At 29.5% G+C, this 27,342-nt stretch overlaps 3 protein-coding genes across 4 annotated transcripts; 1 reads left to right on the forward strand and 2 right to left on the reverse strand.

Moving 5' to 3' along the window:
* Window positions 1–1,507: 1,507 nt before the first annotated feature.
* On the reverse strand, window positions 1,508–2,549 carry LOC118065641 (uncharacterized). Its single transcript, XM_035081067.1, has 2 exons — window positions 2,107–2,549; window positions 1,508–2,046 (listed from the first exon to the last, which is right to left on the reverse strand). The coding sequence occupies exons 1-2, from the start codon at window positions 2,278–2,280 to the stop codon at window positions 1,597–1,599; spliced, it is 624 nt and encodes a 207-aa protein (XP_034936958.1). The 5' UTR covers window positions 2,281–2,549; the 3' UTR covers window positions 1,508–1,596.
* An 86-nt stretch (window positions 2,550–2,635) lies between these two features.
* LOC118065640 (probable RNA methyltransferase bin3) lies at window positions 2,636–6,317 on the forward strand. Its single transcript, XM_035081066.1, has 4 exons — window positions 2,636–2,984; window positions 3,484–4,961; window positions 5,038–5,256; window positions 5,344–6,317. The coding sequence occupies exons 2-4, from the start codon at window positions 3,492–3,494 to the stop codon at window positions 6,061–6,063; spliced, it is 2,409 nt and encodes an 802-aa protein (XP_034936957.1). The 5' UTR covers window positions 2,636–2,984; window positions 3,484–3,491; the 3' UTR covers window positions 6,064–6,317.
* Window positions 6,318–8,052: 1,735 nt separating this feature from the next.
* DCX-EMAP (Doublecortin-domain-containing echinoderm-microtubule-associated protein) lies at window positions 8,053–25,764 on the reverse strand. 2 transcript variants are annotated; one of them, XM_035081069.1, is made up of 14 exons: window positions 25,447–25,764; window positions 25,199–25,376; window positions 15,058–15,273; window positions 14,498–14,614; window positions 12,316–12,568; window positions 11,775–12,235; window positions 11,442–11,537; window positions 11,208–11,345; window positions 10,873–11,133; window positions 10,244–10,501; window positions 9,998–10,160; window positions 9,631–9,813; window positions 9,442–9,537; window positions 8,053–9,362 (listed from the first exon to the last, which is right to left on the reverse strand). In XM_035081069.1, the coding sequence occupies exons 1-14, from the start codon at window positions 25,755–25,757 to the stop codon at window positions 9,094–9,096; spliced, it is 3,000 nt and encodes a 999-aa protein (XP_034936960.1). In that variant the 5' UTR covers window positions 25,758–25,764; the 3' UTR covers window positions 8,053–9,093. The 2 variants fall into 2 exon arrangements, with proteins under 2 accessions (XP_034936960.1, XP_034936961.1); XM_035081070.1 differs by lacking the exons at window positions 25,199–25,376; window positions 25,447–25,764 and adding an exon at window positions 15,354–16,053.
* Between the last annotated feature and the right edge of the window lie 1,578 nt (window positions 25,765–27,342).

Here is a 27,342-nt window from a genome sequence, read left to right on the forward strand (position 1 = left end):
CGTCATGGTGGCCTGATGACCCTGCCGAACTTCAGGCTAGACGATTAGCATAACGATTTCCAAGCATAAAATGTCATACATATTAACATGTTTTATATTTTTTTTCTTACTCTTACATTATATGTATATGTATTGTAAATTGAAAAAAGTTCTTTCAATATTCCTCGACAGCATGTCTTTAATAATTATCAAGATTCAAATAAGAAAAGTTGAAACGAATTAAAACAGTCTTTTTATATTTATTTGAAATATTATTCACAGTATCAAAATGCTCTACTGGTTAACCTAAATAATTTATATCCCAAACACACAAGTTAAAGTTCAACCTCAGAGTTAAAATAATTCGTCCGCAAGTCGATAATTCGAATCGCATGATGATGATGAGAAAATATAACGAGTCTGTGATTCGCATCTTTAGATATAATTATAACAAAAAGTGAAATACGAAATTCATCAGCTTTATCTGCTTAAACTGGTTTTCAAGGCAATAAATACTGCAATAATTATTATAAGTGTTGCAAAACGGAGATTGTTGCTTTGAGTATTCTATTAATTATGATTTGAACTAACCTTAGAAATGATATATTCGGACTACTGTATAATTATCATGACAAATGCTTTATCATTAGCCCTGAAATCTGATGAGTTATGATTTTAAAAATTACCGTTAATACAAGTAGTTACTATGGAAGAAATTTGAAATTTTTTCCCTATTTTTCAATATATTTACGTATTTCTATTTATTTTGAATCGCAAAAGAACCTGAAATGCTCCAATAACATGTATTCAAAATGTAGCACAAATAATCAATATTAAAGATAAAAGAGATATTTTTTTTATAAAATTGTTTGTTGTCATAATACGTAAAATCAACTATATGAATTTACTTCTTTAATCATATATTAAATTCATTTTTAAAAAAACTGTTTAGTTAATAATTGTATTGAGAATACAAAATAAAATAATCAATCATAATTATTTTGAAGAATAGATGAAGTTAACAGCATAAATATTTTTCAACTATTCTCATACATATTGATTTTTGATTAATTTTATCTCATTAATTAAATAAATCTAAATAAATTTAAAAAAAACTTTCTGAAATTTTAAAAATATTTTTTATAACTTTTGTATATATTATAATTAAAATTTTTAAAAATTCCACTAAAATTGATTACCATATTTATCAACAGCTCTAGCATATGAGGAGATCATATTTATCAACTTCAGCATCGATAGGAAATTTATTCGAAGGAAACTTTCTTATCGATCCAATATCATAACCTAGCAATTGTTGTGAAGTGCTACAAAGGTTTTTTTTTGCTTTTACAAAATATAAATATTTGACGTGTTTAGATAAAATATACATAATCGATTAAAGTAATTAAAATATCTTTACTCTATAAGATGATACAATTTTCAAGAATTAAAAATAAATAAATTAATCTAATTATTACTAACAATGTATTCTAAACTCTATTCTAACAGATATACTTGCATTGTACTGTTAACAATCTTCTACTTGAAAGAATATTAAACGAATAATTAAATTCATTGAAACAAATCATTCTCAACAACTTGAAAAAATTGAATTATTCATACTCTAAAGTGTTTAAGTCCATTTTGGACATGGACATTTTTTTGCTGAGACAATAATGAAATACTAGATGCTTTTATCAAATTTGATTTACTTTTTATACGTACTCTTGCCACACAATTTTCTTTATTATCATCATTTATGATCCTTCTTCTGTCTTTTAATTTTCTATCATTTCCTACATCTTTTCTAGATTTTAATATATTTTCAGGAATATTTTCATCAGAATGGATTCTGAAAACTCTTGGTAAGTGTACTGTATCTGATTCAGGCTCTTCTGAATCCTTGAAGATTAATTTTTTTGGTTTCAAATCAATTTTTTTAATATATTTTCGTGGCTTCGTGGGAGCTGGAGGTTGTGTTGTCAATAATTTAACGGACGGTGGTGTTAAATCTTGTGTATTTGCCGAGGATAACTGTTTATTCACAATAACCTCGCTCCATGTTGACTGAAATCAAATTTTTAATTTAAGATAATGAAATAGAACTTTATTGAATAAAAAAATTACTTGTGGTTCTCCATCTTTAGGAAAATAAGTAAATAATTTTTTCTTTATGTGTCTTGAGGTTTTCGGAGTTGATATATTTAAATCACTATGTTCAAAAATTTTGAATTGACTTCTCGGCATTTTACAATACTTAGATATGCAAAAGGTTATGATAATTGTTATAATAAAATGCATATATATATATATATTGATAACTATTGCTATTATCGAAGAGTCTAATCGAAATAAAAAATACACAATTTTTTTTTACAGGAATATTATTTTTTCTGACACGTTAATCTAATAAACTGTGACATAATGGACCGTAATTAAACGATCTTTATTATAGCTAATTTCGTACTATTGACATTTAAACACCAATCATTTTATTTGTTATCTTCCAATTGAACAAATGAGCAATGAAAATTTTTCTCAAATAAAGGTTAAGGTAATGTAATAGTTGATTGCTAGCGAAACTATTTATACGATTATTAATGGAAAATTATTTATGGCAATATTGATAGGTCAATAGTTTTGATGCGATGAAAGTATGACCTCCAATACAATGCGACCTATTATTTGTTTATCTTGTTGATTTAGTTTATCAACGGTTAAAATTGAAATGAAGTTAGTTTAATTTGGCTAAGCGGGATTCCGAGTTTAGTCGATAATAGCCGAAGAGGTCGTGCCTCGGGCTCACGAGCGCTACCCACATGGAAAATGGTGGTGAAGTAGACATCAGAGTGGCCAAGCAGCTATTCGCCATCGTTGATGGGCGCACATTGAGTTGTTTAAGATAGGGTGCGCCAGATATTACGTTGATATTGCGTATTATTGTGCTTAATGCAAGTATTAAGTGTGTTTAGAAGCAAGTATAAGTGACGTGAGGCTAATTGAAGGTATGTATTTAACCATAAGACAACAATAAAGCTGTAAAATACGGAAAGAAATGTTGGGTTTTACAGACCATTCGCTCTCAGAGTATATAAACTATCGTATGCGCATGTGCTAACGCGGGAACGATAATTTTACATGAACCCTTCAGTCGTTACAGTGATAATTTGATAAAGACAAATTGCCGGTTGCATTCTGGAAAATTATGCTAAACATAATTATTAACATGATATCTATGTTTATCTTTTTCATTCGGATGTTGTTTTTTATACTTTATAATTTAAAGTTTCTTTGTAATAAATGTTTTCATCACTGTCGGATTTTTTCAAATTTTCTTCTATTCTTTCCTTACAGTGTTATTCCACGTCATAATAAAGTATATAAAATATGATTAGTTAATTTTTTAAGCCCAACAATTTTCTGATAACTATTTTATCACTTCGATTCATTTTAGTATAGAATTCTATAGTCATTGTGGTTACTAATAAATATATATTATTTTAGGCTAAAAAATGTCATCAGCACAAGTAGATCGTCCTACAAAAGTAGGTCACGTCAACAAAAAGGAAAATGATAAATCGAGAAAATTGTTTAATCAATCTTATAAGAAACACAAACATGATGAAAGTCGTCATTTTAAATTTGGCCGAAAAAGATTACAAAGTTTTACAGGGAATGGTAAATTTTTTCCTCCTTATAAAAGGAGAAAGAAGGAAGGTGCCATAATACCTCCTACAAAGTTTCTTCTCGGTGGTAACATATGTGATCCATTAAATCTAAACAGTATGCAAGATGAAGAAATAAATAGAGCAATGAATGCGGTAACTCCCAAATCAAGCCCCTTGCCAACTCCCAAACATCGTAAGGAGACTATTGAAGTGATTATTCCACCAAATATATGTGATCCACTAAATTTAAGTAATTGCAATGATAATGATGAATATGAAAAGCAATTGATTTCACCAACAAAGAAAGGCTCTAAACGACGTAATAGAAAGCGAAAACGGGCTTCATCTGGTTCTGGTAAAGAAGATGTTAATCAAAGTGGGAGTGAAACTGACAAAATTACTGAACAAAAAACTATTGAAGATGTGTTGCCTTCATTACCATCAAATGAAGATGTTACTGTTATCAAAGAAGTTACTTCTAATGAATCCCAAGGTTCAATAAAACCACCAAGTCCACCAACACCGACATTAGTAGTAGGAACAACACCAGTAGTAGTAGCAGCATCAGTGGCAGCAGTTACAGCAGTAGCATCACCAACCGTTGCAACAGTAGCAACAGTTACGACTACAATAATGCCAATTGTGATAACACAGCCAACAAAGGATCAAAAACTCGAAAGTCCACAAAAGGATAAAAATAAGTTACGTTTAAAAGGATTGGATGAAGCTAAAGATAAAAGATTAAGAAAAGTAGATGTCAAAGATAAAATTGTTAGTCCTGTGATTCCTCAACCTGGTGCTTGGAAACCACGATTACCACACAGACCAACTCAAGATAAAAAAAAGAAAGGGCCCCAAACTCTTCAATTACCAAATTTTCGAATAAAGAATGCTCGATTTCAATATGGAAACTATGATAGGTATTATGGCTATCGAAATCCACATCACGGTATCGATCCTCGATTAACCATTTTTGCTCAACGAAAAGAATTATTCTTTAATAAAGATATTCTTGATATTGGATGTAATATTGGTCATATAACACTTTCTATTGCGAGGGATTTCACAGCTCATAGCGTCACTGGGATAGATATAGATCGTAAATTAATAGGAATTGCAAGGAGAAATATTAAACAATATGTGAATTGTGTTCGATCGCCTGCGAGTAACGAGGATGCTGGAAACGTCAATACTGATTGTGATACTAGTTTTTTTCCCATGTCCATGCCTATCAATTATGGCCCCATCGATGTTCCTGGTTTTACAAAAAATAATGATCATAAAGGTTTTCCATATAATGTTACTTTTGTGCAGGTAAGTTTTATTTATCTTTTAAATTTAAAATTAATTATTCAACAATCGTTTATAAAATGTTTATTTTTTGTTTTAGGGTAATTATGTATTAGAAGATGATTCTTTATTAACATCAGAACAACCACAATTTGATACAATACTTTGTCTTTCCATTACAAAATGGATCCATTTAAATTTTGGTGATGCCGGATTGAAACAAGCATTTAAGCGAATGCATGCTCAGTTACGACCGGGTGGTGTTTTAGTATTAGAAGCTCAAAGTTGGTCAAGTTATGGAAGGAAGAAAGCTCTGACTGTAAGTTGAAGCATTATCTTATTATTACTCATTAGATATATCTAAATATAATATGTATATTCACTTTAACTAATTCTTGGATTTTAGGAAAGAATCTATCGGACTTATCACAGCATCGAATTCTTTCCGGAAAAATTTACTCAGTATCTTTTATCATCTGAAGTTGGGTTTACTAAATGTGAAGTCGTGTCTATTCCTCCACACCCTTCAAAAGGTTTTCAACGACCGATTCAGCTGTTCACAAAAGCTGGCACCAGTCCAGTACCAAGCACGATAACTCGATTTGTTGCAAGAGCACAAGAGAAAAAGGATTCTGAACTCCGAGCATTTGAACGCGATTTATTTCCACGAGAAATGCAAAAACCGGGCAATTTATCTGATTTAAGTCAACGTAGTAGTGAATCTTTGAGTCAATATGAACAGCTGGAGAATGTTTATGCTCCGAGTACAACACCATGTTATGATACTCCCAGTCATAACAATGATAGCCAATCAGCATTTGAACCTGAAAGAATGTGTTATGTCGATGTTGTAACTAAAACAGAAGTACTACAAGTAAATGAATTAAAAGCGAACGACGATGTAGAATTATCGAAGACAACTGTAGAACGTAAAAGAAAAATTGAAGGCCCAGTCATCGATGTAAAGAAATCACGGCGTATAAGTGATCTTTCTAGCCAAAATGAACAAGTTAATCAGGTTGGAATCACGCCAAATACTAGTAAAGATGTTAACAAAGAAACAGTGTCAGAATCAAAAAGTAAGACGAATTCGAGTAATGATGGACCATCTACAGATAAAACATAAACGTTAATTTATAGTCAGCATAACCAGATGAAAAGAAAGTGGTGCTGTGAAGAAGGTTAATAATTTTTAACTTCTTTTATTAATTTAATTGGTTTTGTTGATTTACTATGAAAAAAACCATCGTAATGAACGTGCAGCTAGTCGAAATTTTTTACTTTTGCATGTTCTAAAAAAGTGTAAAAATAAACTTGGAGTTTCATTGTTTATTGTATTTCTTATGAATAATTATACCATTTAAGTTTATTTAGTTGATAACTGAGATAAAAAATGAAAAATCAAATTAAGAAAAAAATTGTTTCCACTAAGTAGTAAATGGTATTAATAATTTTTGAATGAATAATGTTTCTTATAAAAAATGGATGAAAATAAATTTTTTCTACAAAAAATTCTTTTAAGTAAGGAAATGTAGTAATGTGTATACATATTTATTTTCTTTGAATTCATATTTTTGTAAAAAAAAATAATATTTATTTTTGAAAATATTTACCAAGTGGAAGCAAAATAAATTTTTTATTAAGGAAATATTTTACTAAATGAATTTATTCCTTTTTTGAAATCATTTTTTCTCTCAGTATGCATAAATAGTATTTCATTTCGACATTTTAAGCGAGATTAATCTAATTATTATAGAAAACAAAAACTTCTCCATGTGAATTTAAAATTAAATTTTTTTTTGTATTTTATGTTTGATTTAAGTGCTTTTGCATACGAGGCTTCCAATGATAGAGTGCCTGTATGTTAAAAAAAATGTGAGAGTAATAAGTGAAAAGGAAACAATCTTGTGTTTGTAATGTTCTTCAAATTAAATACAATGTTCGAGCACGTCACATGTTTTTCAAGCAACTCTTGACTAAAAACAGACTTTTTTCGTTTTATTCGAAACAAATGCGGAAAAAAGTGAAAATTTCAAAATGTGCAGTGAACAAAGAGCCTTTTGTAATGCTGAGCATTATAGATAATTGTAAATTTATATAGCACTTAAACACCATGGAATGAAATAAATTTATGAAAAAATGACAAATAGATTATTAAAATTAAATGAAGTGTAGATTTATAAAGTGTGAAAATTTATGTAGGATAAAACAAATTAATAATTATAAAAAGTAGTGGCGTACTCATCAATAATATAACTCTAAGTCGAGAGAATTATAAAATAAGATATAACTGTAAATTGAATTTTCATATTTTAAGAACCGCCAGTATATTATTCGATATTTGTTATTTACTTTTAATGAATTTTCATATTTCATAAATCTATTGATGATCCCAAAAACGAAAAGTATTAAGACGTAAAATGAATATTACTTAAGAGAGTAATAATTCTTAATTATTTAAAACGAATTAAACGAAAGCAAGAACAAAATCGATAGTAGTTTTAATTTTTTTCTGTTTTAATATTATCAATTTTACAGGCATCAAAATTACAAATCAAATTTTAAAGTGGAAGCCATGTATGTGTAGAACTGCTTTGTCAATGATATGATGTGACATAATGTGTTGAAACAATGGTCGCTATTAGTTTCATCTTCGTTTCTCGTTATAAAGAAAACTATCAGTGATGACGTCCCACTCGATTCCGTGTAATTATTAGGAAAATTGCCTTGGACTTTATCGACAAATATTTAAATAATTTTAATAAAAAAGTAATCGCACATTGGAATTAATTGATAAAATCATAAAAAAAAATTTTTACATAATGAAAACTAAGCACAAATCGAATTTGGGCGCAATCACTTCAGTGATCGCTTCGAATAATAATAATAATAATAATAATAATAATAATAATAATAATAATAATAATAATAATAATAATAATAGAGTTAGAAAAGCTACCAGAGAATGCATACTGTGTAAATTTCAAAGAATAAAATAGGACAGTAAAACTACCTAAACTCAACAGAATATTATTATTACTTTTATTTTATTACCTTTTATTCGGATTTCTTTTTATTAATTATTATCATAAATTTTTCAATCCATGTTAAATAGTGATATTATAGAAGCTCAAGGGTGAGTTGTACATACATGAAATTGTTAATGACAATTTTTCAAAACTGTCTTAAAATTATTATTCAAAAAATTTCCCTCTCGCTTCATCTACTTCTAATCAGCTATAAATATACAATAAATACTCGTATAGAGAAATACACGTAATTATATTCATATATGTTTGTGAACAATGTTGTGGACGTTTATTTTATTAATAATATATTTTGTGTCGACCAGCAACACTAAAATCCATTTTTCCGTGCAATTTTTATTATGATTGTAATGGAAATTTTGAGATTCAGAATTTTTTTTATAATATGATGATAAAATCTGCTGCAGATTACTTTTTTTTATATTCATTTACCAAAGTTATTAATTTGAAATGGAAAAAGGGGCAGTTGAAAACTGGCAAAAACGCCCTACAAATATTTAGATGCTTTAATTAATGACGTGCGGTCAAAGCTAATTTTGACAACTGATACAATTGAATTACTTGAAGGAGACGCCCGCGTCTCTAGATTATTTTTAAATATTAATCAATAGATTAATGAAATTCATTTCAAATATTCACTAAATAGTGTATACCTACGAGTAATTTCCAGTTTTAATAATTGATGATGTTTTTAACACATTTCATCATGATTGTTATCATTATAATATCATTGTGTACATTTTTTAATATTACTTTTAGTTATACATAGTTATAACCATGGTAGTCTAAATGTGAAATGTGTGTCATCACATTAAACATAACTGACATTGGATGGTGATTTAATTCATTACAAATTCTGTATGATAAAATAATGTCATGTTAACGTCGATCAATGAGTTGTCGACGATGGTAGAGAGAATAATTGGATTTTTGTCTTTTTAACAAATTAACATATTGGTTGCATAATTAATTCAGACAAAAATTTAAATTAGTATTAAAGTTTTGTTAAATCAAAATTATCGGCAGTTACAATTAGACTTGAAAATCACTTTTTTTCTAAACGACCGGCGTTTGGATGTGAATGATTTTCTAAAAGATCTTAGTTAAATTTATTCATCGACAAGTTCCCAGAGCATAAGAGCTGCATCAGTACCACCGACCGTTACGACGTTCTGATCATTATACAGAAAACGAGCGCAAGCCACAAGTGAACTGTAAACTTTCTCCTCAACGTATTCTGCTTTTGCACTAGTACAAGGGTATCGAAAGAGTCTCAAATAGCCTTCAGCATCTCCACTTATTAACATATCATGTGCTGCTGATCGACTAGATGTTGTGATTACTGTTGTTAGAGGGTAGTATCGATTATTCCACATTCCTAAAAATTCATTTAAATATAAAATATTCAATTATAAATTAAATTCGTCTTTTTTAGTGATTATTATTTTTTTTTTTACCTGATACCATGTAACCAATTGTACAATTATGAGTGTGCCACTTTACGTCTTTCATTACAAGTGGACTTTTTTCGGATTGTAAAGCTTTTACGTCCCCTGAAAATAAATAAATTTTTTCAATAATACTACTTTTCAAACTTGGATTAAGAAAAGTGGAATTATTTGTAAACTATTTGATCAAATACTTACAAAAGACTAAGTCATAATCTTGAGTAACAGTTTGTAAAAATCTGCTATCTGAACTCCAATCGAGTTGAACTAAAGGTTGAGTACCACGGATTTTATTGCTTTTTTTATAAGAAAATCCATCCCTGGATACTCTAAAGAGATAGACACTACCGTTTTGTGATCCCATAGCAATAATTTCTCCAGCTTGAATGAGAAAGAATTTGTGTTAAAAGTCATCAATAAGTCTATTGACCTTCAAAATATCAACAAAATGTTAAAGTTTAAACTTATTATGCATATGTTTATTTCGCGGACATTTATTGTCATGATTGGTGCTAAAAATATTCATGAATTTTGTAACTGTAAGTAATTGTAAAATACCACATACTTGGATTGTATCCAATGCATGATAACGGTGATCCACAAACTCGTAAAGTTGCTACTGCAGCTCCAGTATCAGCAGCAAGAACTAAAAGATGGCCTTCAGAAGAACCAGCAGCTAAAGCTACTCCGAATGGATGAAAAGCAATACAAATGCATTCAAATCCAACCTGATAAAAGTTAATTAATAATCAATTTTTTTTAAGTATATAATAAATTCAATTTTCGCAAATAAAAAGTTAATAAAAATTACTTGAGTTGTCCAAAGTAGTTTATGTCTTCTCCACAAAGCAATATTTTTATCATGACCAGCAGTAGCAAAAACTTCATCATCTGGATGAACAGCAAGACCCCAAAGCTGTCTCCCATGTCCAAACACAACTTGATTAAATCTGCGTTGTAGTGAACCTTCTAAAATATTATTTCGTGTAGTCCCAACATAAATATTTCCATCGTTTCTGCCGGGTCGTTGAGGATAAATACTACGTACACCTCCTGCTGATTCAGGCAGCTAGAAGAGAAAGAAATCATATTAACAATAAAGAAAATTTTTTTATTAATCATGGTAAAATAAAATCAATATTAACGATGAAGTAGATTTTAATGGAATTAACACAATTCGCTTTTATTTAATATTTTATGAAAATCTACTGAATAGTCAGATCCGTTCATTTCATAAATTTACATTCAATTGAATTTGATTTGAAATGAGACTTTAAATGATTGATTATTTTGCTATTAAGTATAAATTCTTTGAAAATTTTTTAAACTTTTAAAAATTTCTGTAATTTGTAATGAATAATTTGTCATAATCTCACATTTATAGCAAATTATCTCTCACTACACATATTTTTTTTATATTAAAAATATAAAATGACGTACTTTGGTATCTGTGATACGTTTATAATTTTGTAGAGAATCCCAAGCAGCAATTTTACGATCTTTTTCTCCACCAGACAATAAAGTTCCTTCTGATAGCATTACTAAAGAACTTATTCCTTTGTTGTGTGCTTCGAATTCCATTCGCACAAAATAGGCACCGTCTGCATCTACAGAATAAATGGTAATGAATCCATCGCTATCTGCGGTTACCACATCTCCATCTTGTTCAAATTGTATGCTTGTCACGTGAGTTCGTGATGGCTACGAATAAAAAATTAAATGTAGTTAACAGATTTAAATTTAAAATTAATTTATTGATTAATATTGATACTTACCGGTTTAATTATATCTGTTCGTTCAAAAAATCCATCTTTACGACGATTCCAGAATGTTAAATGACCACGTCCATGGGTAATTAGCAAATTGTCATCAAGTGGATGGAATGCTGCTCCAGTTAAATCTTCTTGTAAAGTCTAGAATATCAAGTAATGAATCGTTAGAGAAAAAATCCATAACTACCAAAATTTTTTCAAATAAATTATAGTATATAATTATTTATGATAACTTACAGCAACTTTGCCAAGAAGATGACCCCATTGCCATTGCCATACCGATAAAATAGCTTCTCTTCCTGAATCAACAACTAGAACGTAGCTTCCACCATTCTACACAACGAATTTTGATTTTTTTAAATGTATTTTTTGTATTTTGTATGTATCTATTTATTATGTATCGTCGTGCTTATAATATTTAAAAAATTTATAAAAATATCTTTTTTGACAATTACATAATGCTTTAAAAATTCAAGCCAAAAAATTTTGCAAATAGAAAATATGACATTTAAAATGATAATATTTAATATTCGACAAAAATAAGAAATTTTTGAATAAAATATGTCTTACAAGTTGGGAGAATGCAAGTGCAGAAACTCCCATCTGAAATTCAGTCATCCCAAAAACATAAAGTGTAAGAAGTGTTTCTGTTGACCAAATTCGAACATGTGGTTGTGCTTTACGATGCCTCCCTGCTCTTTGACCCGAAGCGACTAGTTCTCTGCTTGGATGAATTTCCATACAAGTAATATCCTCAGTATGCCCTACATAATGACGTTGGGTATTTTCTTCACGATCATAAAGTACAGCTACAGCTGCTACATAGTATAAAAGCTCTCCACTAGGTAAAACCCAAAGATTTCTTCGAGTGTCTGTTCCTCTATATCCATAAACCCATTCTAGTTGAAGTTTTTTGTCTGGTGGCGAATTGTCTACTACAGGCAAGTGTGATGGTGGATAAAATGATCGTCGAAGACCTCTTATAGTTACTCTTGCAGGCTCTTCTCTTAATACTTCTACCAGACTATAATCTAAGATTTTAAATAGCATTTTGAGTTAATTATTTTCAAATACTCCAATGGATAGTTTTAATTTTGAACTCTAAATTTACCATTAACTCTTACAACTTCAGAATCAGGCGCATAAAGAGCTCTTGGACGACTTTTACTTCGAGCACGTCTTTGTCGGCTTAACTCTTCATTACCTGCTGTCATTGGAAGGGCGGGTGGTCCTCGTGATCTAGATCGTCTAGCTGGAGATGAGCCTGTCATCGAAGCACCACTAATTCCCATTGATGATCCAGTGCCGAGATAAAATGTGTCCACATCAGCAAATTCATTTCTCAGTTGAGAAAAACTGCGGACCTGTTGAATAATTATACTTTTGTTTTTTATTAATTGACATACAGATTTTTTATCAAGAAACAAATTTAAATTTTTATTCCAGTAAAGCACTTATTGTAAAATTATCGGTACAAATTTTTTATAAAGTTATAACTATCAGAATAAGTTTTATATTAATTTGAGGTATATAGTGATGTGATATGAGGAAAAATAGTTTTAATCTGAAATTTGGCCATTGTGATGAAATATTAAATTTTCATATTTTTTTAAATATTTTCGACATCAAATTATTTTTGAAATATTTTATATTATACGGATTAAAAAATAATCAATAAATATTGATCATAATATTATGTTAATTTATAAAAAAATCAACTAATTATTACAATTGTCAATATTAATTTTAATATGTCTCTTCATTAGAATAAATTTTTTTTCTTTCATTGATTACTTGGAAGTTATTGCGAAAAATAATTATGCAATGATATGTGAAATAATATCAAGCATTTTTATACGAATTTTTTTTAAATATTGAATGTGCAAACTTAGTAGTGTCAATATTACCCCGAGTAACTTTATCACAATTATTGCTTAAAAAACAAATTGTTGACTTGAAAACGTTTTACAAAAAAAACTATCAAATGTTGGGAATTTTACTTTTTTCAAGTCATACTATATAATATAAAGATTGAGATAAATATCACGATATAAAACTTTGGTCTTCATGAAATGAAGTAAAGTGAGTACTTTTCAATGCTCGTGAGGGTGAAAATTGGTCAATTTGTAATTCATATTTATTCGTGACCTAAAAGGTGGATGAATCTCTGACCTTTTTCATCGTCGTTAGCCTTCTTTTTCCAAATTATTACAAAATCTTCGACTTCATTATAGATTATTCATAATAAATCAATAAAATGAAAGAAATTTGTGGGCGTATAATCGTTTTCTCTTTCCGTATTGAAAAATTTTGATTGCAAAAAACTAATATTGATGCATTATTTGCATGTAAAATTTAAAAATGAAAATGATTTCATTGAAAGATAAAATGAGGTAAGATTTAAGAATGGCCCACGCTTTGCATAAAACTTTTTTATGGACTTTTAAAAAAATCCATCACTGTGTAACATCTAAATTTCATGATTATATATTTAAATACATCACTGAGTTAACTTGATTAAGATATATTTAATTCTTTCGATCAAAAAATCTCGAGAAATAAACAAGTACTCAGTTTACACTAAGTTATATTTTTTTCATGCACGCATTGCTCATTATGAGTTACAGATCGTTTAGGGTGGAAAAGTGCACAGTCATGAAAGAACGATAAGGTAAAGGAGGGACCGACAATTGCACTGATTAGATTGCCCGCCTTTTGTCAGGCCGCGACCTTATTCCATCTTGTACAAAGTCGAGTAGTCGACCCCGATCGTCACGCCTCGGTTCTGCTTTTCACTTCGTGTTTCACCTCTTTTCAAAATGTGCTCCAAGGGCTACATGCATATTTATGAAAAACATTATTCAAACTGATTTTATATAAGGACGATGCTGCGTCTTCATCACCTTATTAGCATAAATAACTGATAAACTTTAGCTTAAAAAATTATCCAACCTTCTATGAATTTATAAACTTGTGTTAATTCTAATATTTTAGTACCCTTACTTTAGAATATTCTTATTCAAATACATATGGAAATTATTACGCAATAATATGTTATTGTTGAGGTTAATTTGAAAAATGGATGGTATGTTAGATTTTTTGTTTGATTAAGTATCGACAAGATGGAGTGCAGTCTGGCTGATCAATCCTATATGTACTTGCATTACTGCAGCGGCCAACACATTTATGTCTTTACTTACAGGACAGTTTTGTGTCCCCCGTAACATACTATCTAGCACACATTGCTCTCTTATCGCTACTATATCTACTATACATCCAAGCTAATGACTGACCTCCTGCCCTGAGACTGTGAACATTCTCTTGGCCCCGTTCATTTTCAACACTTGACCCAAGTCTTCCAAAACTTCTTCAAAAGGTTGAGATGTTCGTAGATTCAGTAGCACTCGACACTACATTATCAAAAAATAACAATGACTTCTTCTTTTGACTACTAATTCTTGCAATATGTTGTAAACATATTCATCAATTGTTTCAATAAAAAATAAAATAAATTTTAAATAATAAAAATTTGATATTTTTATTTTTTTTATTATGATTAATTGACTGATTATGTCAAAAAAAAACAGGTTAGATCCAACAACACACTTCTTAGAGTTTGATTGATTGACAAAATGAATTAACATTAAAATGTTTGTTTTTTCAATTGAAATGAGTAAAATAATTTTAGTAATTTAACAATAATTTATGTAGTAATATTTATTTATAATTTATGATGATTGTTTACAAAAAAATAATTTTGTTATTAAAGATTTAATAATAAATTATGAATAAAAAAAATATATTATTACATTACAATGAAAGTTATGAAGCTAAACAAAATTTTTTTTATTACCTGAACAGTATGATCAAGATTGTTGACAATCCTAATAACTCGCCCTGAAGATGGTTTGCCACCTCCAGGTGGTGGTGCTTCTTCAGAGATGGAAGCTTTTCTGCTGAGGCTCGCTACCGCTGGTGGTCGACTTTGCCAGCCACCCCCTCCTGCTCTACTATTCGTACCCCCTGGTGCTGTATACCAAGTATTGCTCTTTTTCCCGTAGCTTGCCGGCTATAAATACAAATAAACAAAATACTTATTATTATTTTATACATTTTGAACAACTGTCAGATAAAAAAAAAAGAAACCACCTGGAGCATGTCGACCGGCAGCGAAATAACTTCGAAAGAGTCACTCATCAACACAACGAAGCTTTCGCAGCCGTCCCAACAGCTTTCTCGAGAATTACTAAATCTTCTAGTTTCGTTTATTCGATAATTAGCTTCGGAACCGTCTTCAGTAGATTCAGGTGTTTCTGGCTCTAAGCCAAAGTCTGAACAGTAGGAATAACTTGGAGACTCAATGGTGGATATTATGATAAAACACACACATGTATTCTTTGATAAAAATCACTCAATCTTTTTATTTATTGTTACAAACACTCTGTCACATGGTCATTATCATGAGACAGAAAAAAAACGACTTTACTTGTATATTTTGATGGCTGATTATTCATATACTGCGATCACTGCAGTTGTAGATTTATGTGAGTGTGTCACGACCTAGAATTGTTTCATCATTGGTTTCTTGTCGTTTAAGTACGAATTCTTTCACGCTTTTGATGTCAAAAATCACAACAAAATAATTTTTTTTTCACTGAAAATTCAAACGAGCGTAAGAATATTGATGAGAAGTAACAAAAAGGGGGCAAAATGGTAACAATTAAACACGCGACGACCTGCTTTATTGGTCACCAGGGGGTTACGTTGTACGAGGTGCACTCTCGAATGCTCGATTGAGAACTGATGGAGTTAGAAAGCATGCCACGCTGCCCTACCTTTAGGATATGGGCCCTAGTTGAGCCACCCTCGGCTTCTGCTACGATGTTAGCCACGCCAAGGCCACTATATAAACTTAGAGGTGGGGAAGTATCGAAGGGGTATGTTCAAAGTATAGAGGGTCTGTATTGAAGACGACAGAGAGGTAAAAAGGTGCCGTTACCAAGGCGAAAATTCATTTTTTCATTTCCTTATAATGTTCATTAGTCATCCCTAATTTATAAGAATCTTTCAAAATCTATTGTTACTATCGCCCCATTGACCCTTATTTCTTTTACTTTTGTCAACACGCATTTTATAAAGACTATTAATTATTAATTATTTTACAAGTTAGCTGCATTAAGGGTTACAACACGATATTAAAAAATAATTGAATATTTTTCTTTTTTTTCTTTAAAGAATCCAATAACCCTTAAAGCTATCGTGATCTCGTGATTAGTGTACACGTGGGTTAAATTAGTATTACTGACATCTCAGTTCCACCTTAATGCTATAAACAATCTATAGACATTGTTTACATCATCAGACAAGACCTTGATTTACTTTTGTTCATTCAAATTCAATTGGGAAAATTACAATAGACATTGAGACATGATAAAGTGAGATCGGAAATATTTGGCGAAATGTAAATGAAGTAATGATGTCCTTCAAAGATGGAATTGTCAGAATTAAAAGCTTCTTAATCGCAGATTAAAATGGTATTCGATTTAAGTTTTACTCATTATATGGTGTACATCTACATCGACAACTTTCAAACACGCATAGTCTGAAGGCTATTGGCTAAGTGCCAAGAATTTTATGACTAGTTTCTGTTACTTTTTTTCTTTTCACCCTGAGATTCGTCAAGTGACCATGAGAAATCGATTGTTCTTTTCTGTAATATATTTTGTATTTTTTGATTTTAATGATCCTTAATAAAAAAATTTAACGCCTTCAATAATGTACTATTTCATCAAAAAATGTAATCAGTCATTTAGTTCCATCATTAATTGGCATTACGAAAATTAATGAATATATTTTATCCAATTAATTAAGTATAATTGTATAATATTAGAAAACAATAAGAAAAAAAGCTTTGTATTTCATGAGGACGTCAACTGATTACTTGACGAATGTTTTGTGTCTGTGATAATGGAAACGTGCTGGATTAACACAGGGTGAAGGTCATCAACTATCTACACTCCTTTTATCCCTACTATCTGCGTTTGTCTATATTTCTAACAGTTGATTAGAGTCAAATAGTTTTCTCGTAAATATCAACCATCAGTATTTTTTCATCTTTTCTAAATATTTTTAATTGAAATTCATTCATTGTATTTAATATTTTTCTATTTTGTAACGCTTCAGTTTTACTAATTATTCTATTATGATAACTTCTATTATGATATCTTTTATATCGATCATTTTATCAATTAATTCAAATTCTAGTAGAAATTTTTTCTTCATTTCATTTAATAGATTGAATCTAAGCACTTTAGAATTAATTGAAAACTATTTTATTCATTTTTTTTTATTTTAAATATTAAACAATAAATTTAGGACAATTGATAAGAAAATTTTTTTTTTGCTTTTGTCTTATAATTTACAGAAATATTTTATTATTTATAGAAATTTAATATATTTTATCAAAGGAATATCTGATTAAAGAAAAAGAAAAAACTATTTTTTTTATTGACCCTTCAGGAAATTTAAGTACAAGTTGACATCTTCTTGAAGGGTGTTGAAAAAAGAATTGATCATATATATGATTATCTTGTTTAGTTGCATGCGCGGGAATAAAGTGTAATAGAAGCTGAACACGAGGTCATTTAAGAATAAGACCAAGTTTACTCCTGCATAATCTTTTGAGGATGTGATTAGTCTAGATAAGTAAAAAATATTAATTTCATGTCAGATTATTATGATAAACATTTAATGGGAATTCAGAATAAACACGAAAATTGAACTGCTTATTTTATAGTTACCCATTTTAATGACATTAATAATTACTCTTTGAAAAATGTTTATTACTAAAACACTGAAATGACGATTGTTATGTTATTATGGTGATAGGATGATGGACTCGTCCGATTTGCGTAATGAGTCGGAATAAAGGCGAGTCCATTCACGGTCAGTATTACCCCCTCTTAAGTTCAGTCTAGTTTAATTTACATCTTTCGTAGGGAGGTGTAAATCGTAGAACTCGATGTCGCGAAAGCATGCGCCAAGGCCAAGGTCATTACACATACTCTTGTCAGTGTAACTTTTAAGATTCTAGTTTCTTCGATTGAAGAAAAAAAGATATACACGTAGTATGTAAAGAAAATATATAAATAGATACGTTTTTTCATGCAATACCGATCAAAAATTTTGAATCACTTACTTGAATTATACAAAATATTTTGTGGGAAAAGCCTAATTAGTTCACCATCTTAGTAAAGCATCAACTAATCAAATTTTTTAATAATAGTTTAAACTTTTGAACGGTACTGTATATTAACATGAATTGAAGAAAAAAATAATAAGTATAAAAACATATTTGATAGTGCGATACGCAGAATGAATAGTCTAACAATGAAGGAGTTGAGAGCACGAGGGTTCATCAACGGTGTTCAACCCTTGACCTTTTAACGCATTTGTCGGTCGTGCACCTTGAGATTTCTAGCACATGCAAATGCATTGAGATAACCAAAATGATTATTTAAATTTTTATTCGCTAATTATTATCAAGTGAATACATTTTTTTGGTACTATATTAAATCATATCTCGAAATTATTTATTATATTTATGGTAACTAAAAAAAAAACAGACTTGCATGTGTGTGATTACCGCAAGATTAATTATTAAGAGAAATGATAAGGTGAAGTTTAATTTAAGTTTAATAGATGATTTAAATAAGTTTTTTGATAAAAAAAGAGCGAAATAGAGCAACTTGTTAGCTCGATGAACGTGTTTTAACGAGTACTTTACGACGATAAGTCTTATTCGCGCTGTCACAGCAATGCCGAGCTACTGCGGCATTTGACACACACACATATGAATCCTTATGTGTACGTACAACTACTTTATTATGTTGGACCGACGTAAGAACTTAGTCACGCTAACTCTCCAGTTCAATCTGGAAAACTCTTAAATGTATCAGACGTGAAAAATGGATTTATATAAAAATTTAAATTATTTATGTAACCAGACATCAGCCAATCCTGTTTGTATAATAAATATTAATTTACAAATTCTAGTTTCAGATTAAAAGCTATCTACTTGCTATGTTTTTGTATATTTTTTCAAGATGAAAAATGAATGAAAAAAAGATTTGTGATTTCATATTATAAAAAATATTTTATTTTTAAATTTAATATATTTGAATGAAAAATATATTAACGATTCTATTTTATTAAAATAAATAAATATATATTCAAGAAAAAAGTTTATATCAATTTAAAAAAAATACAAGTTATAATATTTTAAAGTCATATGAAAGTTTTCAAAATGGTAATTTGGCACTTTTATACCATTGAAAACTTTCAAAATTCTGACATGAAATAATTGAATCTCAGCAAAATAGTTGTCGAAAGCTAATGAGATTCATATAATAACGAATAAATCATAAAGTACTCATCCATAGTAAGGTCATGAATTTGATTGAGATTTATAGTTTATGATATCTAAAAATCAAAACAAAAAAAAAGAGTATAGACAAATTAATCAGGAATTTATTTTTTATGTTTAGATAAAATTTATGTATATTATTAAATTTGAATCTTAAGATTGATCTAAATTGTCTCATAATTATAAGAAAAATTCGAGTATTCTTTAAAAAAAAAAAACAAAAATGATCAATTTTAATATTGCAATAATGAGAAATTATATCAACATAAACACTTTTCTATCTAAAAAAAAATAAAAAGCGATAAGAATTTAATATTTAGTTACATCCATTAACGATTACATCAATGATTACACTAGAATTTGAATATGTAACATACTATTATATTTTGTTGAGTTATACATTCAATTTTTGCATTGTGAATAGTGTAAAACGTCAATTTTCTACATCCTCTTTCATCGAGAATCATTGTTATACCACCGTAATTTTTAGATGTAATCATACCTTGTCATTTGGTAATCCAAGAACGATCAAGTAAAATTTTCATAATTTCTACTGTTACTTATCTCCATCAAGACTTTAACATTGTGCTCTAATTAGAAAATAAATTATAGTATAAATGTTTTGAACTAATTTTTCGAATTATTTAAAGATATGTAAATGTTTTAAAAGATATTGATACAATTATGTCAAACGTGAAGAAATTCTTTTTTCTTCCCACAGAAATTTAAAAAATCGGTAAGACTTGTCAACTGAACTAAAAAGTAAAGAATTAATTACATTTATTTTTTAATTTGTTAGAGAAATTCAAGTTCGTGTAACACGAAAGCAATGTCACTTTTGTGGTTCAAATGATTAAATGCAAATATGATGCTTGTATAATTCCTGCAGGGGATAAAAAAAGTTGGGGCTGTAGAAAAAATTGTCTCAAGTATTTATCAGATTCTTGATGGTCCATTGGGCGTTAAAAATCATCGCGTGCTGTTTTTTTTTTAAGTATAATATTGATTCAATATTAACAACAGTACAGATACAAAATATGCTCTAGGAATATTTCAAATATTAAAAACTTTTTGTTGTAGCATCGTTATGAATTTTTATTGAATTAATTTGATATTTAAAATTGATGACAAATATGTACAGTTTTAAAATAAATTTATATTTTTGTTTTCCAAATAACCATTATGTCTTAGGAATATCGTTAAATATGTAAAAATAAATTAAATGATTCAAAATTATTGGTACATTATAATTTCTTAATACCACTTTTTTATGATAATTTTTTTCTGTGCAAGCCATGAATATAATAAGCTTTTTCTATTTATTCCATTTTAGGATAAATAAATTAATTAAAATTTTACAGAAATTTTTCATAAATTTTAATTTCACTGAATAATTAGTAATTTCAGATTTATCAGTAAAATCGATATTCATATCATTATGATGAAGCTCAATGTTTTTTGTTCTATTATATGATTTTTTTAAACTTTTATTGAAATCATTTTTTTATGAAATTTTAATTTGTACACTAATATAAGCAATTGTTCCAAAAACAGTGGTACTTTTCATATAAACAATTAAATATCTTGAGATCTATTAGTTGCACAGAGTTGAGACTGGTCTTATTTTTTTTCATAAAAAATACATTTTGTCACATGATCACAAATGTTTATTGAAGTCTGTCATCACTAAAAATATGGTTATAAGGCTAAATCAATTAATGTCGAATATATGTCAGATTTTTGAAGCATATTGACTGGACTATAAGTAATTTTCAAGTAAGTTAACTTTTTTTTTTTGATGTTTCATAAATAACTTAGTGGAGTTTATAGTGCAATTTGAATATTGGCGTAAAGTACTAAATATGATTTTGAGGATGTGGATGTAATTACTATTCTTATTTTTCCTTTTTAAGAACTAATCATTACAAAGGTTTTTACAAAGGTATAGGAACTAAATCAGTGAAATTCATTAATTCAATTCATGAAAATTTAAAGTACTAGGTTTATCAATGAGAATTAATTATATTGAATGAATCCGAAATCAACTCAGCATTGGTAATTAGTAACTAGTTATTGATATTTAATCTTTTTTACTGATGTAATCGTAATTTGACACAAAATTCTCTTGTGGTCACTTTTCCCATACTTTCTAGAAATGAAACACTAAAAGGAATCACATATACGCTTAATTGGTACAAATCTAAATTTAACAACTGTAGGGTAAAATGTTATCTCTATTATGAGGTCAATTTATTGTTAACTAGTTCCTTAACGTAACTATCTTTTCTTAAAATGAATCAGTGAATTATCACTGTTTGGATTGATTTTTAATAATTTATTTTGAAAAAGTCAATTTTAAAAATGAATCAATTAAATATTTGAAATGTTATAAACTAAATATTTTATATTTAAAAAATTAATGTTTCATAAATAACATTAAAAGTAGGAAGTCTAATGAGAGTCATAATTTTCTTTATCACAAAAAAGAAAAAAATTGTTTTATACATGAATTGCAAATGTAATTTTTTATCTTTATCATATCATAAAAAACATCAAAAGATTAATAATCATAATGAATATTACATAGATATCAAATGTTGACGGTCATTTTTTGCAAAAAGTGCATTTAATTTTATATCATTTGATGAATAATAAATAAAATGAAATAATAAATATAAATATTAACATAACAAGCTACAGGAGAATTTTATTAAGAGAGACATTATAATTTACACGGTGGAATGTCGGTCGGCCATGAATAATATTAAATGTTATCGGAGATACGAACGGAAGCATATATACCTATATAATAACAGGCGGAGACATCGATGCTCGTAATGGTGGTATCATCATTTATAAACACAAGAGGGTTATGCTGTACATAAGTTAATTATACAAATCGAAGGGGCAATTAACCAAGACTTGATATGACGTAAATCTATCTTCTTGTATACGAGTAATAAACCGTTCATTGCACCATTGTTATTCGCTGATAACGAATAACAATGGTGCAGAACAAACTATAACTTCTATACAAGCAATAGAAAAGGATGATATGATGAATAATATCAAGCAGCTGAATAACTACAAGAATTATATTGCAGTAGAATATGAAATTTCTTAGAGTTCTTCGACCGCGATTTACCCTAATCACTCCTTGCGATTTTACATTCTGATATACACATACAATATCTCATAAATTTTTTTTATTCCCTGTGATGTAATCTTAATAACTAATGGGATTTTGATGTGATAGGTAAGAATATATTCCAAAAAACAATCATTACATGTTTTAATAATTAATCTGTTACTGTTGTATAAGAAAAAAACACTCAAGTTTAATTTATTTACTACAAAACTTGGAAAAAAAAATTTCTCTAAACGTCGATAAGCTTTCCTTTAATATAATAATAAACTAAGCTTCATTATAGTGAAAAGAAATTCATTTCTTAATATATTTCGCAAACAAAAAAATTGATTGGAAGTTGATAACGAATACTTTTCAGATATTTAATTAAATACTTTAAATAAAGAATCAATAAAATGATCATTTTATGATAGAATAAATTGATAATTAAGTTTTTTTCTACAACTTGTTGTTAGATGTTTTAAGATATATCAAGTTTAAAACTCGTTTTTCACAATTGTAATCAAACTTAAGATCACTATGTTAAAATACTTAGAGATCATTGAAAAGTTAATATGTTAAAATTAGCCAATATAATAATTTAATACTAAATATGTTAAGTGGAATTCAAAATTCCTTTTATAGTTCAAAAAATTTCTTACTGAGTCAATTCGTGCTAATACTTGATGTTAAGCATCATTCATTTCCATAAATTTAGCATGAATAATTTATTCGTATAATTATGTCGCTCACAAAGATTGATTAATTAATGATATGAATTTGAAGGATATTAAGGAACATTCAGACAAGTTGAAAGTCCAGGGTAGTGTATTGATCCCTAAGTCTGACCGGCGGTCAATGAGATACGGTCTCGTCGAGGTTTGCGGGCGTCCTGCGCTCTGCATCAACCTCTTCAACCGGAAGTTAAGAGCAACCGGCCTCCCCTTTTGTAAAGACTTTTGACTCGCCTCCCCTTCACTTGGTGATACATGTATAACTCTTGCACAATTTAACTGCGTGACTTAAATGCTTTTAAATAACGCACATCACGTTTATTTACATGCAGCATGATAATATTTTGAAAAACAAATTCCAATTTTTCACTGGTAATTTCTCCGAACTAATTAAGAATTATGATTCATTGTAAGAATTAATAAGTACTTGTAAAAAATCATAGGTGTGGTAGGCAGTGATTGAAATTGAATGTTACATTAATGATATAAGTAGAAGAAGTTTTGCGCAAGTCAGGCGATCTCCCCCCCCACTTACTCACACTCCCCTCTTGTGCATTTTGAATAGACATAATCACGTACCCCCACTGGTGTTTCAAAGCTTTTCCTCACCACGTGCTATTGGTAAACATTGGACAGTGATTATAGTCGAAGAGATAGTAACTATCAAACATAAGATGATTGCTAAATATAATAGTCGTGATATTGAAAATATTTAAAAGAAGCTGATTCATGACATCATTCCTCTTATTAGAACCTTAGTAATACATTGAGAGATAGTTGTATCGATTAAGAAAACGATGCAATACCGTCTAGGTGATGCCTATAATTTTTACTTACATATATTGCTTTTACGTTTCCGGCGTGACCAAGTAACTTACATCCTTGTTAAGCTTAGAGTTAACGTGACTATGATGACGTAAATCCACTTAAATAGATTAGTAAGTGACCTGGCCCTGATCAAAACTCAATTTTACATCTTTCGATCTTGGTTGTGCTATGCATTTGCTATTATTGACTTTTCGGGCACACCCTGGTGCCTGTTGGTAAATTGGCAGATCGGGTGTGGGCTGTGAATCACGATTAAACTAATCTTTTAGTCCTTTTGTAAGGTTGAATCAAAACTTAAAACAGATTAAAGGTACTCGGCGTTGCCGATAATTCAATTTTTTTTTTAAGATAAGGTTCTCATATTTGATTGTTGAGACGTTCTCTCTTAATCGACAAACACAAGCAGTTGCGTGTGGCCTCTTTATGTTGATCTGGGCCAGATCAACACTTTCGCATTTATACTGACAGTTCTTTCTTTCTTGAGCGGTTATTATACGCAGATTTTTTTTTCTTCTTATAAATTACTAGTATTTATTCCACATTTCTCGTGGTGGAGAACACGAAGAATACTCAAGTGGTCAGTACAAAAACAAGTGGCGAGAATACGCGTGCGAGACTCTTTCATGAATATTAAGAATAGAAAAGGATGGAAAATTCAAGTACTTTGATTACTACTAGGGATATTTACTTTTTTCATTGCCCACTTTTCTAGTGAATTTTATACTTACAATATCGTGTTTTAAATAATTATTTTGTAAACTTCCGTCAACGTGGCCTACTTTTTTATAGCAATTTAAAATTTTATCGATTAAAAGGTGCCATTAAAACCTCACTTTGTTTTTAAGTACTTAGATTAAGTAAATAATGAAATGTTTTGTACCTTGAAAGTCTTATAGCTAGATACCACGTATGAAGCACCGTCCTCAAGCTCATCAAGATTAAGTTTTCGATCTCCGTCCATAGAAAAAATATGCCTTGCACCCCGAGGGAGATCCAGACGAAGAGATAATCGATCAAGAAGAGCTTCCAGAGAACCAATATCACGTCCAGGTTTGAATCTAAATATTTTCAAAATCAAGAATGAAATCGATTTGCAAATAACTTTAAGTTATTTTTTTAAACACTCACCTAAACTCAACACCTGGAAAATAAGGGTCGCCATTTTTGTAAAAAGTAACTCGTCTGGCTCTCCAGTATCCAAGATTATTGTATCTCGTGGTAGTTGTGTTAGCAAGTTGTTCGTGTCGGCTCTTTGGCCTCTGATCCAGCTGCTCAGGAGGCGGCATGCGGGGACTGGAGGGTCTGCTTTGCCTCCAGTAGCCGCCCATGCCACCTCCGCTATTGCTCCCACCACTAAACTCCCCCGTTTCCATCCCCATCGAAATTGCAGGACCACGCGCCATCTCGCGCCCTGCCGATTCGTCTGGCATTTCTGCCATTCTTGTACCCTCGTTGCTACCGTTACCAACCCCTCTAACGTTCTCTTCTTCGTCTTCTTCCTCTTCTTCCTCCTCCTCCTCACTTTCGTCGTCTATTGCGTGTTCCTCAGCCGCGTTCTCCGTTGAGCTACCGACCGTCTTTGACGCCGATTCTCTACGACGACTTTGCGTTTTCGTTTGCTCGTCACGATGTGGCGCCTCTTGCATTCCTTGCTCTACTATTTCTTGACTTATACCCCCTGATATCGCTGGCCCGCTCACATTACCGTTCATACCATTTGCCATTGTTATTCCATTTACTTCCTCACACTGACCTATCCGAGAACTTGCACGTGATGGTTGCTGATTTGTGGCAATCATTGTCTTTATTGTTTTTTAGCCAAACTGTGGTTGTTGGAAAAATGACTCTAAAATTAAGAAAAAAACTAATATTTAATATCATTATCATTTTTTTGAAGATCAATTTAGTTTTTTGAATATCATTACACACATTTCATGTTAAATATGAATAACCATGAACAAAAATATTGAAGATATGCATTAGAGGAAAAAGTAAGATTATCGGCAAATTTTTGTTTTTATTCAATTACATTTTAATCTGTTTTGAATTATCATCAATTGTCACTTTTCGGAGTTTTTGTTTAGCACCAAGAGGTTATTTTTTAATATATTTGTGGTTTAGTTGATGAAAGATGCGTCGTGCTCGCATAATAAACAAATAGACCATTTAAAGACTGGATCATAATCCTATCTTCTCTTATATAATATCGTCATTCTTCATCACTAAGAGAATTAGAATCAAACTCTAAGAATCTTGAAAAAAGTGTTTATATTATTTTAATTTAAATATGTAAAATAGTTTAAGTCCATTGTACTTTGAAATTTAAGTAATTGTTACTGTATTTTCTTATAGCTGTAGAACAGGCGGAAATTAAAATAAAACTACATTTCATTATAACTTTTACTTTAGTTATAGGAAAAATTACTTGATTAATAAGAAGTTATATTGTATAAATTAAAATAATTTAAAATAATTATTTGAAAAGGTTCAATGTATTATTTATTAACAATATACCACAATAATAATTATTCAATTTTAGTTCCTCTCAATTTGAACTTGAAGTATTGATTGAAATCATTAAGGAATGCCAGTCTATGAAATAAAAATTTTGTCATGAAACCGTTAAAGAAATACATGAAATTGGAAATTTATTGCAATAATGATAGATTGCATAATTGTAATAATAAAACTTCCGTGCAAAGAAACTTTTTTTGTTCGAGTAATAATCTCAAGTTCCAGGTCACGTGTCGCGTGATTGTAGGATAATCCTTTTAAATCGATTGACCACTCAAGAAATGAAAAGAGTTCGTCATTAGAACAACCTTTTGTCTGTATTCCTTTTTTATTTTACAACTGCAGTGTTCCGGTGCAGGCTATCTTTTTTAACCTCGACCTTTGAGATTTATTCTATGATTAATTTATATAAATTAATAATAACTTACTCAGTAAAATATACAACAGTTCATTAATGCATTCACGCTTCGTAAATTACTTTTTAAACGACAAATCTACATGGAACAATCG

Source organism: Chelonus insularis, unplaced genomic scaffold, assembly GCF_013357705.1.
Source record: "Chelonus insularis isolate UGA/USDA-ARS -01 unplaced genomic scaffold, ASM1335770v1 contig_318_pilon, whole genome shotgun sequence".
NCBI classification, from domain to species: domain Eukaryota; kingdom Metazoa; phylum Arthropoda; class Insecta; order Hymenoptera; family Braconidae; genus Chelonus; species Chelonus insularis.